The sequence below is a fragment of the Elgaria multicarinata genome, chromosome 2, assembly GCF_023053635.1.
Source record: "Elgaria multicarinata webbii isolate HBS135686 ecotype San Diego chromosome 2, rElgMul1.1.pri, whole genome shotgun sequence".
In the NCBI taxonomy this organism is placed as follows: Eukaryota; Metazoa; Chordata; class Lepidosauria; order Squamata; family Anguidae; genus Elgaria; species Elgaria multicarinata.
The window spans coordinates 5409992-5427600 of NC_086172.1; the positions used below are offsets into that span (position 1 = coordinate 5409992).

Genomic DNA, 17609 nt, shown 5'->3' on the forward strand with positions numbered 1-17609 from the left:
CAGGACGGGAACCCATGGGTGGAAATTGCAGGGCAGCAAGTTTCAGCTTAACATTAGGAGAAATTTCCTAACAATGAAAGCTGCTCAGCCATGGAACGGACTGCATTGGGAGGGCTGGGTTCTCCTTCGCTGGAGGTATTCAAGTGCGGCTCAATGGCAGCCTGAGAGGGATGCTGCAGCTGCGTTTTCCGGGGTGGACTAGATGATCTACGAGGTCCCTTCCAACGATAACATTCGATAATATCGGCACTTCCACTATAAAAAGGCCTGCTATGGCGCTCCTCCCATTCTGGGCAATATGACCAGCAGTCTAAGATCGGCTGCATGAATTCATGGGGGAGGCCAGGCACTCCTGGACCTATTTGAGCCGGGGAGGGGCGGGGGAATCCCCATTTGGGAAGGGCCTCACTGGCCACATGCCCTCAGTGGGTGGGGCCAAGGGCACAGGGCGGGGCCAAGGACAGACAAAAGCAAAACGGGCAGGCCAGATCTCATTCTTACCCATTTGGACATTTCCCCACCAAACATGAAAAGCACAGCTGAATTCTATGCTTGTCCACTCCGGAGTGAGCAGCACCAGCTTTCATTCTGCTGGTCTGCTTTTTTCTGTGGCCTCTGCCATTTTGCAATCAACACTTTGCTTTCCAGCAAGACAGTACCCATAAAGCAGGCTTTGCTGCTGAAGAAGGAACTTCAGCTGCTCTCAGGATGATCAGGGGTTCTGGAAACAAAGCCCTATGAAGAGAGACTGAAAGAACTGGGCATGTTTAGCCTGGAGAAGAGAAGATTGCGGGGAGATGAGAGCACTCTTCAAATACTTAAAAGGTTGTCACACACAGGAGGGCCAGAATCTTTTCTTGATCCTCCCAGAGTGCAGGACATGGAATAACGGGCTCAAGTTAAAGGAAGCCAGATTCCAGCTGGACATCAGGAAAAACTTCCTGACTGTTAGAGCAGTATGACAATGGAACCAGTTACCTAGGGAGGTTGTGGGCTCTCCCACACTAGAGGCCTTCAAGAGGCAGCTGGACAACCATCTGTCAGGGATGCTTTAGGGTGGATTCCTGCATTGAGCAGGGGGTTGGACTCGATGGCCTTGTAGGTCCCTTCCAACTCTGCTATTCTATGATTCAACCCCTTCTCTCCACGGCTTCTCCTGCAGCCCCCTCGTCCAGTGGGTGACTGCCTTAGGGTAGCCACTTCTTGCCTTAGGTTTTGCCCCTGTAGTCACCATGTATTAGCAAGTGGTGTGGGGAATCTATGATCTGGATGAGTGACCAAGGAATCCAGTGAGTTTTTCATTGGGGATCCTAGCAAACCGACTAAAAGGTTGCATGTGAGTCCCTTAAGTAACTGCAGAATAGTAACCATGGTTGGTTCTTTTTTTTTTATCAAATGGAAGAGAATTAAGAATGAATGCATTCCTTTTGCACTTGCACTTTTACAATCAACGAAAGGCTCTGAGGCAAACAAATGACATTTAATGCATTTAAAATAGTATATTCCGTTTTCCTGCAGCTATTTCCTAATTTTTTTTAAAAAAAAGCAATGGGAATGCTATGCTTGTAACTGCAGAGAGGAACATATGAGTTAATAAGTACAAACTGTTTCATGCACAACTTGAAGCAGTTATAAAGTTAGTATCAATTTAGTAAAGAATATTTAGTATTGACGTAGCACAGAATACATCTCAATTACTATTTTGTGCAAAACAGAAATCTAAGGTGAAGTTAAAATGTGTGTGTGTGGGGGGGGTAAATTTGTGAATACTTTGCAATATTAAATGTTTGATACACAGTGATTAGAAATACAACATTCTAACAAAGAAAAAATTGGGATGTTCCATTATAGGCCGAATTTCCATCCAGTTTAGTTAAAAGCAACTATCTCAAGATGGATCTTGTGATGTTACTCTGTATATTATTTAATTTCTGCTTTGCACTTACAGGTGGCTTGGCATTTTGGTCCAAATGCTGGCTCTTCACAACTGAACAGTGATATCAGAGTTGGGCAGTCCATCTTCATATCCACATATATGCACGGGTTGGCTGAAAGGAATCAAACCAAAGCCAAGTTAGCTGTGCATGAGTGAAAGACAGCACTTCATTACACCCCCTGCTTGTTTGTAAAGTGTGTTATTTCAGCCTTGCATTCAAAATATTTGTTGGCCTCCTTCTGGCTCTTCTGCCCTGGAGGTCAGGAACCTTGCCATAGGTGTCTCCTTAAAAGTTTAGATTTATTTCTGAAACACATTTTAAGTGGAGCCATCTTTGAAAGAATTCAAAAGCTATTGCTGATGCAGAATAGCATGGGCTATTTATCAGTCAGTACAAATCATAGGTCCCACATCTGGTCATGGCTCAACTATATTGGTCTACTTTAGGGAATGTTGTTGCTCACAATGTTCTGCCTGATTATTAAAATCCATCTAAGAGGCTTTGCTTAACAGGGAAGCTCACAGACTGAAACCACAATGTAGCTGTAGATGGCTTATAACAGGGATGATCCCTTAACTAGCTTTGCAAGGTATTCTAGGAAGACTTACTGTCCATCTATCACTGATGGTTAATCCCTGGAGGAGTTGCTTCGTGTCATCAACCTGGGTTTGGAGGTGTGTCAACCGGTTCTGGATGGGCTTACACTCCCCCTGAAAGACTGTGTTTGCAGCTTGGGGGTGCTTCTAGATCCATCGCTCCAAATGAGAGCCCAGATAGATGCGACGGCCAGGAGTGCCTACTATCAGCTTCGATTGATACGCCAGCTGCGCCCCTTACTAGAATTGGAAGACCTAAAGACGGTCGTGCATGCGCTGGTAACTTTTAGGCTCAACTTCTGCAATGCGCTCTACATGGGGCTACCTCTGTGCCTAGTCCAAAAACTTCAATTAGTCCAAAATATGGCAGCCAGGCTGGTCACTGGTACACCTAGGGGTGACCACATTACACCAGTTTTAAAATCTCTTCACTGGCTGCCGATTAGTCTCCAGGCAAAGTACAAAGTGTTGATTATTACCTTTAAAGCCCTACATGGTTTGGGTCCAGGCTACCTGCAGGATCGCCGTCTCCCGTACAATCCGCCCCACACACTTAGGTCCTCTTGGAAGAATCTACTTCAGCTAGTACAAACTAGATTAACAACTGTTACCCAGAGGGCCTTCTCTTCTACTGCTCCCAGCCTGCCGGAGGAAATTCATCAACTTGACGGTCTTTTAGAATTTAAGAAAGCAATAAAGACTGATCTATTCCGGCACGCCTATCCAGTGAAATTTTAGAATATTTTAAAGATGTTTTAATCATTTATGGTATATTTTAATCCGTTTTTAATGTGTATTTTATATCAAGTTTTTATACTGTTTGTTTTATACTTTGAATGATTTTAGTTTTTGTGAACAGCCCAGGAAGCTTTGGCTGTTGGGCAGTATAAAAATGTAAATAATAATAATAATAATCAGAACTTACTACAAAGTTTATCCTCGCAGTTGTTGGGGCAGGCTTCACATGGTGGACCTTCGTCATAGGGTGTTTGCACCTTTTCTACAATGTTCCCCCTAAAATCACAGAGCAGTGCAATATATTTGTCATCAAAGGAAGTAAGATATCATGCAAATGGACCTTGATAGTTTACTTAGCTAGATCATTGTGATCAAGCTACTGATTATTTTGATCTAGTGAATGAAAACTTTCTAATTATTGTTTTAGAAAGGCGACACATCATTTGCAGGAAATTGTTTTCAGGTGTATAATTTAGCAAAGTTTACCCATGACACCAACTGAGGGGCTTGGGTTGTGGACTACACCACTTAAGTTTCAGGTGGGGAGCTGAATGTAGGAAACTAGCATGTGAGAGAAAGCTTCATCAGATCCAGGGAGACTTCCATGAATTAAAACATTAAAAACATTTTTTAAAGCAGTTGGGGGATAGAATATCTAGGCCGCCTTGAGGCCCAGCATTGGGCAAAAGGCGGGATACAAATAAATAAATATTATAAATAATAATAATAATAATAATAATAATAATAATAATAGAATAGAACCCTGTGGCACCCCACAGCTTAATAGCCATGGGATTGAAAAGGAATCCCCCAATACCACTCTTTGGAATCGACCCTGCAAGTTGGAGCGGAACCACTGTAACACTGTGCCTCCTGCTCCCATCTCACAGAGCTGCTCCAGTAAGTTACCATGATCAATGGCACTGGTTTTAAACATTTGAATTAGTTGTATTTCAGGACAAAATTGGTGGGGGAAGGAAACTTAAACTCTCCTCTCCTGAAAGATGTGATTTTATTTTATGGTGTGGTGTTTTTATTAGTGTTGTACCCCACCTCGATCCAGAGGGAGAAGCGGGTAACAAATAAATAAAATAATAATAATAATAATAATAATAATAATAATAATAATAATAATAATAATAATCTGCTGAGAGATCCAGAAAGATCTACAGGATAGCACTCCCCCTGTCTTTCCCCCGGAGTAGGTCATCAGTCAGAGCAGCCAAGGCTGTTTCAGTGCTGAACCCTGGCCTGAAACCAGACTGAAATGGGTCCAGATAATCTGTTTCCTCCAGAAATGTCTGAAGCTGCCCAGCCACCACACGCTCAAGCACCTTGCCCCAAAAGGGGATATTTGTGATATGTTCTCTCAGCAGGTCATAGTGAACATGTGAAGAACATTAAGAACATGTAAGAACATCTTGTTCAGAAAAATACTTACGCAGGGCAGTAATGGCAGACAAACAAGAAAGGGAAGGCATTTTGTGGGCAGTAGGCAAGTGCGCATCCTACTTCGTGTGATTTATACCAAATGAGCTATGAACATAAGATTAAAAACATTAAAAATAGTTTTAGCACGGAGTTCAAGTCTTTATAATAGACCATCATAGTCAGGAAAATTATTTAAGCAAAATGATGTATGTGTAGTTCAGTCAGCCTCCGAGAAGCAAGCGTCTTCATGGCGCATATATTACAGATTTTATTCAATGCTGTGGTCTGTTTCATCCATGCCGTGTGACAATCCTTGCTTCCTGGCAAGTGAAATACTGTGTGGTGTTTGTACTCCTCACATTCATACTTTGTGTTATTTGCCTCATTCGCTGTGGGGGTTCTAACATGCTGGGAGATGGGCAACATCTCTGAGAGGCCTCTGGAAATGTGAGGTAGAACATCCTCAGCAGTGTTACATTTCTGGAGCTATTTCTGGAGTAAGCCCAGAATCACCGGGCGGGGGGGGGGGGAATGCATTCTGGGTTCTGTTTTGGAAATACTTCCACAGCAGCCAGAACCTTTGGTTCTGGTCTGAATCTAGATCCGGTGGAAATTTGCCCCATCCCTGTTATCCCACTAGCCAGACTCTGACAAATCTGCTCATCACACTCAACAGAGCAAGCGTAAACACTAACCTCTGGTGAGCAGAACAAGAGACCAGCTCTCTTCCAGAGTTGAGAGGAGGGATGGGGGTCATTTGGCAGCTGCATGGCCAAGGCCCCTGGGAAGTCTTGGCCGCAGAGGACCAAACTGTGAGACCCCCTTTCCCTGCCTGCCTTTCCCACTCTAGAAAGGGAGTCTGGTTCAGAAAAACAACAGAGCACAGTACAGTTTGTATTGTCTACAAAAGCCAAAGTTAAGAAAAAGTGTACGTCTCTGAACAAAACTGTTTAATGCAAATAAATATAGATGACATATTTAATCTTTTAAATATAAAAGATTAAAACCAGAGTAGATAAAATCTGAAAGTTATACCACAGTATATACCACAGTAGACCAAACACATTTTTGACAACAGTCTTCATTAGTGGCCTGCAAGAACACTTGGTCTAAACCCTGGAGATTTATTCATATTTTAATTGGAGGGCTGAATAAATCCATCCATGCAACTTTAAAGTATGTTCATCCTAGGTAAGCAGTTGCTTAATAATATGATCCTCAAAAAATTTAGCAAGTTACTCAAACATGGTCTTGAAACTATTTCAGGAAGGGGGAGGAAAAAGATATTTTGTATTTTTTTCAGCTACATTGTTTAGCTCTTGCTAGTGTTTGTTTGTTTGTTTGTTTTGATGCTCAAATTATTAAGCAACTGCTTCCCTGGGATAAATTTATATTACAAAGCTTTCAGAAAATAGAAGACCTGCATAAATAGCATAAAAAGCAAGTATTCTGTACATTATTTCCATCATTTATTCATTTTATTCTCAAAATATTGTACTACGTGCTAGGCACTTTATGTTCATACCTGGGTGTAACTATAAACATCTCTTTTGGCATTAATTGCCCCAAGACCATACTCGAAGTTAGATTTTTTACTCTGCCACACTTGGATTACCTCCGACCAGGAGGCAGAATAAGTCGATTGCAAAATATTGTCACTACAGATGACACCTGCAATAGGAAGACATATGGTGATGTCTAAGAGCGTATGCTCCAAATCTTATAGCAGCTTAATGAAAATTGTCCATGGCCGGATCTACACTAGTCTTATACCGTTGCTAGTGTCCCTTTCTAACGTGGTTCTCTGTATCGGTTCTCTGTAGCTGTAACGTTACTGCAGGGCTCATTGTTAAATCCTTTCATTGCTGGGTTTGCTCCGCCCACTGCCTGCCTCATTCCTAGCTAGCAGTGCAGGGCAAGTCATAAGTGCACACACAAATCCTTCCCTCCCAAAACATCTTAGCATAAGTCTCAGGGAATTGCCTGAATGCACAAGAACCAGCCATTTTGCTGAAGCTAAGCAGGGTCGGGTCTGGTGAGAATTTGGATGGGAGACCAAATTGAAAAGTTTTAGCAGCAGCCGCATTTAAGCCCCATTGGTCATGAGTTTTGGGCTTTGGACCCTTGTTAATTTTCCTGCAGGGAGCTACAGCTCCTTTGCAAAGGGGGGGAAATGTTTTTTAAAAAATTATAAAAAATCAACCGATGACCCAATTTGATTCAAATTTTAAGGCAGGATGCATGGGAGTACTTCACAATAAAAGCAGATTCTAAGGTGGAAAACTTCGAGTCCTTTGCATGCAATTGTCAGTGATTGCACAGTTTAACGCTGGTGTGATTTATCTGCTGTAGCAGATAAGATAGCAAACGGGGTGAAGGAAGGAGAACAGGAAGTGGGCGGAACAAACTCAGCAGCTCTGGGTTGGGAGAGGAGAATTACCGGTAGGACAAGGCACATGAATCTGCAGCCATGCTGGAACTAAGAAACAGAACCTGTAAATATGACTCATTTACAACGTTGGAGACCCAGGGTCACATGACGCTATGCGTCACAGTAACCCATTCAAAGCGTTAGAATAACACCAGTGTAGATTCCCACCATGAATATCCATCAGAATTGACATAGCTTAATATGTAAGTATAGTTGTATATTTGATTAAATACTGTAAAAAATGTTAATAAAACTGGAAAATAGTAAGTGTGAAATACCAAAGTGTTCCCAATCATCCTAAAGCTTTTGTAGTAATTGGGCAGATTATGGGAAGCTGGTTACTTTCTCAATAAACTAGTTGTTATATCCTTCCCAAAGATATTTTATTTTAATGGAAAAAAGTCAATAAAATATTCTGGTTTTTTTTTTTTTTTAGCAAATGCTGGAGGGTGAGGACATGTCCCCTCTTGCCCTTCGGGCATTTTTTCTTCTCATCATGCCCCCACCCCCACTCCTAATCTACCTGGCTACTGTCCTGGGTTTTGCTGCATGATGAATGAAACAGTTTCCTGACCCAGAGCAGAGCAGAGCAGAGGAAGCTGCCCCAGCTAGGCTAGAAGCTACCTAAGGAAGTGGGTTCCCAGAGAGAGAGAGAGAGAGAGAGAGAGAGAGAGAGAGAGAGAGAGAGAGAGAGAGCAGAGTGAGCAAACAGGAGATCTAGGGGGAGGTCCCTAACAGAAAATTGTGTCCTTGTAGGAGACTCTATTGTTATCTTTCAGGGAGAACAGGACAAAGCACAGGCTATTCCAATACAATCAGGAAGGCAGAAACGAAAAGTAAATCCAGACTATGGACGGAAAGGACTCTCCAGTGGTGGTGACCTGCAAAGTGTGTGCAATGTTTGTTTTCCTGCCTAAGATCAGCATGGTGTACGCATGCAACAAGTGCAGGCTGGTTGTACAATTGGAAGAAAAAGTGAGTGTACTTGTGCGGCAAGTTTCCACCCTCCAAGGAATAAGAGAAGATGAAGTGTTCTTGGACAGAACGGTGGAACTGCACCAACAAAGAAGTGCAGGAGGTGGAAGAGCAACAGCAAGTTGAAGCAGAAGCGGGGAATGCTGAGGTGAGGAAAGCTGAAGAAGAGGAAACTCCCTGGAAAAGGGTGACAGGAGCAGAACTAGAAGACACTCTGCACCAATGGAACCACTAGAGCTAAGTAACTGCTTTCAGGGATTGGAGGATGAGACTGGAGGAAAGTCTGCAGAGGAAGAATTATAGCAAACCCCATGCAGCAATAAGCAAGAGGCAGAAGGTCAGTCGAGAAGAGGCAACCACACTAAGGCCTACAACAACAAGAAGAGAAGAGTAGTCATTGTGGGAGACTCCCTGCTGCTTAGGATTGAAACTCAAGTATGTCGCAAATACTCATGGACTTGCCACGTATGAAGTCTCCATGGAGGACAGATTAGAGATGTTACTGAAGGGTTCCCACAGCTCATAAAGCCCACTGAGAATGAGCTGAGGCTAGTGAGGGATGCTAAAAAGCTTTCTTCAGGTACATGTATCGTAAAAGACAGAGGAAAGAAATAGTGGTTCAACTACTCAATGAGGATAGCAAAGAAAAGGCCAAAGTGCTCAATTCCTTCTTTGGCTGAGGCCTTAGCTAGACCTAAGGTTTATCCCGGGTTTGTCCCAGGGTCATCCCTGTTCATGTAAATGACACACAGGATATCCCGGGAGCAGGCAGGGACGACCCCGGGAGGATCCTGGGATAAACCTTAGGTCTAGCTAAGGACTCAATTTTCTCCCAAAGGCGGGTCTATGGCCCCCCTGGAAAAAATGAAGTACAAGGTGAAGGGGCAGGATTGCAGTTTGAGATTGATAAACAAATGGTCAAGGAACACCTAATTTCTTTGAACAACTTCAAATCTCCAGGGCCCGATGAACTGCATCCTAGAGTAATAAAGGAACTGGCAGAAAAACTCTCAGAACCGCTGTCTATTATCTTTGCAAAATCATGAAAGATGGGTGAAGTGCCAGACAACTGGAGGAGGGTAAATATTTTCAAGAAGGACAAAATGGAGGAACCTGGGAACTACAGACCAGTTCGTCTGACATCCATCCCTGGGAAAGTTTTGGAGCAGATTATAAAAAAGTCAGTCTGCAAGCACCTTGAAAACAATACAATGATTACAAGAAGCCAGCATGGATTTGTCAAGAACAAATCCTGCCAGACTAATTGATATTTTTCTTTGATTGGGTAACCTCCTTTGTGGACTATGGGAATGTTGTGGACATAATATATCTTGCCTTCAGCAAAGGTTTTGACAAAGTGCCCCATGACGTTCTGAGCCAATCACCCAGGGAGTTGGTGGGCTCTCCCACCCTAGAGCTATCTGTCGGGGATGCTTTAAGGTGGATTCCTGCATTCAGCAGGAGGTTGGACTCAATGACCTTATAGGACCCTTCCAACTCTACTATGGTTCTATGTCACTTACCATCCACAGTTCGCTCTGCACTTGGACTGGATTTTGGTATACATTTTTTAGCCCATTTTTCAGCACTCTCTTTGGCTTTGTCACTCCATGTCTTTGCAAAGCAAAACAAAAAGAAAACAAACAAATAAATATTACAATGGGCCACTTCAGACTTCATGATAAACAGCAAGGCTCAGGCTCACCCTCTCTTCTCTCCTCCTCTGGAGCGGCCATGAGGAGATCAGAGGCTTTCAATTCTGTTCTTTTTAACCACAGCTTGTCATTTCATCCTAATCCAACAAACTCTAGTTAGTGTCATTTGAAAGAAGCCGACTTCAGATCATGGGTTATGTATGAAGCTGGCTTGTTTCATCAATAACTCATACTTAAAATGTAATTTGGTGGAGACGTCACTGGTTTGCAACTCAAGGCATGATGCCATTTCATTCACATAAGCTCGGTGGTAGAGAACAGGCTGGCAGTGTGGAGGGGCAGCCTACCAGCAAGGGGTGGGCAGGCAATGAAATTTGGGCGGGTGGGTGGGTGTGAAAAAGAGAGCCATTTACTGACTTGCTATGTTACAGCCATGTTCAGTTAATCTCTACGTAAAGGAATAGCCATAGCTCAGTGAGAGAGAACAGGTGACAGGCCCAGGTTCAATCATTGCCATGGAAGGTCAGGGAAAGAATCCTGTCTAGAAGCTGGAGGAGACAATATTGAGTCAGGTGAGCCCATGGTCCGACTTGGTATATGACAGCTTCTTACATCCATAAACTGTCCCTTTGGGCAAATTCTCATGGAAAGGTAGCATATAAATGTAATACTTAGATAAATGAACCAAATGGCAGTGCCATAAGAGATACGTGGCATTGATTGGCACAGCTCCCTGCCTATCCCAGAGGCATTCCAAAGAGCTGTTATTGGTTGAGCTGCTGCTGTGTGTTCCTTAAGATAACTGATTCTCGTGGGTCAACTTGGTCACATCCTAGATCCTCAAGAGGGGCGAAATACGCCGGTAGTGTGAAGCAGCCTTGACAAAGATAGCTAAACCAAGCAGCATCCTGGGAAACAATGAGGCTGGAGAGAACCAGCATCAGTGGGGCATCAAGAAGTGGCCCAGGGCAGGCCTCTGCTGCTTCCTCTTCTTCCTCCTTTGCCATCCCAGCCCTCTCCTCCCCCCTCCCCTCCCCAGCAGCAGCCAGTGTTCAGTGTGTAAACCAGCCCCACTGATATCACCTCTTCCTCTCCCCCCAGCTCCTCCCATTAGCAGCTGTGGGTGAGCCCAAGAGCTGCCACTGCCTGCCAGTTTGCTCATGATTGAAGGGTCAGTGATGCACCAGCAGCAGGAAGCAGTGACCCACACACTCCCCAGCAACTGGCCCAGGGAAGGACAGGGGACAGCTTATGGAGGTGGTGGAGGAGTTGTGTGGCAGCCCGATTCAATGTGCATAGGGTGGCTCCTTAGGTCTCACCTCCGGAGCCCTGGGCAGGGGCCTGAAGGATCAAAGAAACTTGAGAATGGTCTAGGAAATGAAGACTGGGATTCTGGCAGTACATGTTCTAGGTGGCTGCATCCCTTTTGGGTGATGCTTTCCTGTAACACCACATAGAAGTCTTTCAAGCAAGCAATATCAGTGAATTGTCTCTAACCATTTTCAGCATATTGCTGGCGGATGGCTGCACGTCTCTCCTGATGGCATTGTGATTGTCAAGAATTTCCTTCTGTTTTTGTGAATCCATTTCACTCAGTCTGTTTGTCCTGTCCTGAAGTTTAAAAAAAGAAGTTATACCAGAGATTTCTTTGATTTGAAAAATCTAATTCTTTCCATTTATGATGATCCTCATGTACAGGAAGCATTCATATCAATATCCCATTAAGCTATCACAGGATCCTGAGATCTCATGTGTACAATCACCAAGTAACTCAACCTGAAATCAGATTTGTCATATGAATTCTGTTACTTTCACCATTTGTACATTACCCACATGATGAGGGACTGAGAAGAAGTGAGTGCTCTGTTGCCTTTATTGGGTGATAAAAGGTGTCAAAGCACTACCACTTTTCGAACCCAAGCAGGGCTGAGCAGAAGAGAGTGGGGCGACCCTTTTCTACTAGGGCTGAGGTAGACATGCTCGCCTCGTTAATGTTGTTATTTAAAGATGACAAAAAGTGTTCCTTGTTTTTCATAAGCAACACACTTGTTGACACATCCATAATGATTTATTTGTGTTATTTTTAAAGGTATTTCTGTGCTGCCTTTCTGAAATGCATTGTGGTGGTGTATAAAAAATAAAATAATAATCAGATAAAAGCATAATAAAATGAAAACAACAGCAACAACAATATTAAAATCCAGAAAAACAAATTGAAAAGCCAAGCTGATCCCCTTCCCGAATGTAGAGAGAGTGGGGGACCAGTCGTAGCTATAGCTGGAGTGCATTCCAGAGTTTGGGAGTGACACAGTAGAAAGCTCTTTCTCATGTGCCCAACATATGGGTCTCTGCTAGGGGGGTGTCTTCAAGAGGCCTTCTCCTGCTGATCTGAACAACTGATCAGGTTCATATCACAGTTGTGTAAATGTGACCCTTGATGCTCCAGAGGCAGCATAGGATCAAGGAGCGCTCCTAAGCTTTCAGGAGGAGCACAATCCTTTCAAAAATAGGATGAATCCTAGTCCCTAGCTAATGGCCATCATCTTGTCTGGATTTAATCTCAGCTTGTTCACCCTCATGCAACCCATTATTGAACTGGGGGTTCTTTTAGATCCATCATTGTCACTTGAGGCTCAGGTGACCTCAGTGGCACGGAGTGCCTTCTACAAACTCCGGTTGGTGGCCCAGCTACGCCCCTATCTGGACAGGGATAACCTGGCTTCAGTTGTCCATGCTCTGGTAACCTCCAAGTTAGATTACTGCAATGCACTCTACGTAGGGCTGCCTTTGAAGGCGGTTTGGAAGCTGCAGCTCGTGCAAAATGCAGCGGCCAGATTGATTTCGGGAACCAGAAGTTTCAACCATATAACACCTGCTCTAGTCCGCTTGCACCAGTTGCCTGTATGTTTCCAAGCCCAATTCAAGGTGCTGGTTTTGACCTATAAAGCCTTACACAGTTTGGGACCACAATACCTGATGGAACGCCTCTCCCGACGTGAATATGCCCAGTCACTACGTTCAACATCTAAGGTCCTCCTCCGGGTGCCTACTCTGAGAGAGGCTTGGAGTGTGGCAATGAGGGACAGGGCCTTTTCGGTGGTGGCCCCCAGACTATGGAACAATCTCCCTGACGAGGCTCACCTGGCGCCAACGCTGCTATCTTTCCGGCGCCAGGTTAAGACTTTCCTCTTTGCCCAGGCATATGGCGGCACATCTTAATCACCCACATGTTTAGTTTTTAAACGGTTTTTAATGTTTTATGTGTGTATGTTCTGTGTCTTAGAATTTTAAATTTTGTATACTCATTTTTATCTTAATTTTAGAATTTCTGTAAACCGCTCAGAGAGCCCTGGCTATAGGAGCGGTATATAAGTGTAATAAATAAATAAATAAACTGAGGCAACATTCAAGAGAGTCAACCACTTCCTTAGTCTCAGGTAACAAACAGCAATAAAGCTGATTGTCATTAGAATATTAATGGCCTCTCATGTCAAAGCCTGGATGACCTCCACTATGATTTCATGTAGATATTAAACAACATAGACGATGGGACGGAACCACGTGGATCCCTACAGACCAATGGCCATGATGCTGAACAGTAGTCACCCAATCATGTTCTGGATACAAAATAAGGTTCGTGAGATTTACCTTTGCAGAAGCCATGTTGATCAAGACTTGTCCTTCTATGTGCATACTAATTTTATATTTAATAAAACTTCCCATCAATTTACCCAGAATAGATGTTAAGCTAACTGGATCCTTTTTTTAAAAAACCAAACAAACGTGTGTTACATTTGCCTTTTTTGCAGCCGATACACACCCTGGGCTAACATTTTCATTCAGTTCATTTTTTGCGTATGATATGTGAAGGTTAATGGCAATACTTTGGATTCTAAGCAGTTAATAGTAAAACTAGCCCAAAGGCAGTGGGGTCAAAGGAAGAATCTTGGATCAAAAGACTTATTTAGAAATTAGAATGAATTAGAAATGCTGGCAAAAGATGAGCAGTAAACATTATTATTATTATTATTATTATTATTTATTTATTTATTTATTTATTTATATAGCACCATCAGTGTACATGGTGCTGTACAGAGTAAAACAGTAAATAGCAAGACCCTGCCGCATAGGCTTACAATCTAATAAAATCATAGTAAAACAATAAGGAGGGGAAGAGAATGCAAACAGGTACAGGGTAGGGTAAGCAGGCACAGGGTAGGGTAAAACTAACAGTAGAAAGTAACAGTAGAAGTCTGCACAACATCAAGTTTTAAAAGCTTTAGGAAAAAGAAAAGTTTTTAGTTGAGCTTTAAAAGCTGCGGTTGAACTTGTAGTTCTCAAATGTTCTGGAAGAGCGTTCCAGGCGTAAGGGGCAGCAGAAGAGAATGGACGAAGCCGAGCAAGGGAAGTAGAGGCCCTTGGGCAGGCGAGAAACATGGCATCAGAGGAGCGAAGAGCACGAGCGGGGCGATAGTGTGAGATGAGAGAGGAGAGATAGGAAGGAGCTAGACCGTGAAAAGCTTTGAAGGTTAACAGGAGAAGTTTATATTGGATTCTGTAGTGAATTGGAAGCCAATGAAGAGATTTCAGAAGCGGAGTAACATGGTCGGAGCGGCGAGCCAAGAAGATGGTCTTTGCGGCAGAGTGGTGAACAGAAACCAACGGACTGATGTGAGAAGAAGGAAGGCCAGAGAGAAGAAGGTTGCAGTAGTCCAACCGTGAAATAACCAGCGCATGAACAAGCGTTTTGGCAGAAGAGACAGACAAAAATGATCGAATCCTGGCAATATTAAACAGGAAAAATCGACAAGATTTAGCTACTGCCTCAATATGAGGAATAAAGGAGAGCGAGGAGTCAAAGATAAAGCCAAGACTACGAGCTTCCTTGACCGGAGTAAGCGTAACATCATTGACAGTAAGAGAGAATGAGAGATGAGGAGAAGGTTTAGGAGGAAAAACAAGCAATTCATTATAACCTGCAATTCACATTACTCATTGTTAAGAAAGTGCTTTTCAAAGATCCTTTCTAAATGGACGACGACTGGTATATTCATGGAAAAAAGATCATAAAACATATGAAATTCAGTGCCCATTAAGGTAGGAAGTTACCAACTCAGTGCATGGGAGACAATGCAGAGCACGCAGTTAGGAGTGCAATGGAGAGTACTTTGTACAGGCGCACTCTCGGGGCCAACAGCTCAAATCTCCTGTCCATCAACCTTTGCCCATGGAGGTGGGATGGAGAAGAGGATCTCATACCAGCTCTCCTATCAGCAGCTGACTTGGCAGCTTCCCCTTCCTTACCCAATTTGCCACCACAGCGCTTGCAGCTCACCTCTTCTTCCAGGTGAATTGCAATCGGCCTGGGAGAAGAAAAAACAGGCGGAACAGCCTGGTGGCAACAATTGCAACGGTAAGAGGAGGAGGAGGAGGAGGAGGAGGAGAAGCCAATGTGGCAGGCAGGCAGGCAGGAGCAGCGGCACACCTGACTGCTTGAAAGGATTGTTCCAATGGCAGGAGTGGCCCAACAGCCTGCACTACATTTCAGGTCAGCGGACGCACGGTGGGCGGAAACTGCAGTTTCCCCACTGTACGTTCTTGGCTCCTCGGAAATTGATTAAAATGTTAAGATGAATGTCCCTCGGCACTTAGATGCACTTGCGGAACAGCATTTCCAGGAATACTGGGACTACAACTAATGGTAGATCCCTGACTAAGCTATGTCTCTCAGATGTCCTAGTAAGTACTAAAGCTCATACCTCTAGGAGAGATTGCTGCAGCACAGCAGCGAAGGACAGGAGGAGAATTGGAAGGTGCATTTCTGGAGAAACAAAAACAATTTGCAAATGCAGTTAGAAAATGTGCTTGCTTAAGTTGGTTGTGGACATTCAGTGCAGGCCTAATGAGATTTACTCAGAAGTAAGTACATGTATAATTCCAGTTACGATTTTTGGTTTCAAACTGTGAAATGACTTTCTTGCCTTCACTTTGTGTTGATCTTGATCTTGCCCATGGTTCATGGTGTTCAGCTTATGTGCCAGCCTATATCTGGCAGAACATGATCCATACAATGCGAGGCTCAAGCAGAAGTTATTGCAGTTCTGGCTGCTAATGAAGGAGTCAAGAAGGCCCTCTCTGAGAAGCAGGGCAAGAACAGAACAAACTGTTTTCATTTTATGATATCTGATTTCTTAAAGTGAAGGCTTGGCCAAGTGGTGGAGACAATAATAATGGTTGTGATTGTTGGCCACTTTGGTTGACCTAGCTGTAGAAAAACAGGACAGAAAAATTTAAAGCAACAACAACTTGGTTTTATCCAACTGCATGTAATATTAAACTCTGTCTGCAGAACCTGGACCACTTCACACATCACACTTTTAGGTACGACTATATGTATAAATACCCATTTAAAATTAATCACTTTACACTGTCATCCTATGCATGTCTATTTAAAAGCACCTGTTGTTGTTTTTTGCTTCCAATTGTATTTCATTTTTATGTTCTCATTGCAGAAGTTGGTTTCTCCAGGTTCATAATCTGGATGGTTTAGGTGGGTGACAGCTGCATCTTTCTCGGGTATCTCCAGCTCTACAGTTATCTAAAAGTATATGGATAAACTAATTGCTATGATTAATGTATATGAACCCACTACTGTGGTTATGCTTCATGACTGTTTTAGCAATCTGGTCGATATGGCTTATGATTATTTGATTGTGGGTGGGGACTTTAATGAGGTTTTAGACCCGTTGCTGGATAGGAGCACACCTCCTCCTAAGACTCTAACAGTTGTGAGACTGGCACGTCAGGCTTACATGATGGAATATGGTTTAACTGATGCTTGGATAATTTTACATCCTGTTGATAGAGAGTATACATTTAATCCAATAGTTCATCATAACTGCTTTAGATTAGATTATTTTTTGGTTTCTACAACTTTCACAGATCAAATAAAAGGTTGTAAAATTGACATATTAGCGGTGTCAGACCATGCCCCAGTATGTCTGAAATTGCAATTATTTGACACTCTTAGGGCCCCTGGCCAGTGGTGCCTTAATGTTTCTCTTCTTAATGATGAGAAGTTTAAAACTGAGGTGCTAGCTGAACTGACAGAGTACTTCAAAACTAATTAGGGTACAGCCAGTTCATGTGCCATTGAGTGGGAGGCTAGCAAAGCCTTTATCCGGGCTCGGAATCATTGCCTATGATGCTGATAAAAAAAAAAAAAGGAACTCAACAGATGTATCTACACAAGAATCTGAAATCCCTTATAACCCAGTTTGCCATCCCCCCATTGCACAACTTTTCCCAGAATTGCAGGATGCCAAGCATGTATTGAACATTATTCTTTCACAGCAGGTGGAATTTGCTTTGACTTGCTAAAGACAAGTATGCTGGGAAATTGGTGAACATCCTAGTAAGATCCTTACACATCATGTTAAGCAGCAAAAACATCAAAATGTTATCTCATCTATTAAGGATGAGAATGATCCTCAGTCGGGTTTCAGACCTGGTTTTAGCACGGAAACAGCCTTGGTCGCCCTGTATGGTGACCTATGTTGGGAGAAAGACAGGGGGAATGTGACTCAGTTGATTCTCCTTGATCTCTCAGCGGCTTTCGATACCATCAACTATGGTATCCTCCTGGCACGTCTAGCTGAGTTGGGAGTGGGAGGCACTGCATTGCAGTGGTTCCACTCCTACTTGGCTGGTCGGCTCCAGAAGGTGATGCTTGGGGAACATTGCTTGGCCCTGTGGATTCTCCAGTATGGGGTTCCGCAGGGGTCAGTCTTGTCCCCCATGCTGTTTAACATGTACATGAAACTGTTGGGTGTGGTCATCCAGAGTT

At 43.4% G+C, this 17609-nt stretch overlaps 1 protein-coding gene across 1 annotated transcript; it reads right to left on the reverse strand.

Moving 5' to 3' along the window:
- Positions 1–1905: 1905 nt before the first annotated feature.
- Positions 1906–13426, reverse strand: LOC134391935 (cysteine-rich venom protein triflin-like). The gene is made up of 7 exons (XM_063115857.1): positions 13412–13426; positions 11261–11374; positions 9632–9722; positions 6228–6373; positions 4713–4807; positions 3459–3547; positions 1906–2048 (listed from the first exon to the last, which is right to left on the reverse strand). The coding sequence occupies exons 1-7, from the start codon at positions 13424–13426 to the stop codon at positions 1921–1923; spliced, it is 678 nt and encodes a 225-aa protein (XP_062971927.1). The 3' UTR covers positions 1906–1920.
- Between the last annotated feature and the right edge of the window lie 4183 nt (positions 13427–17609).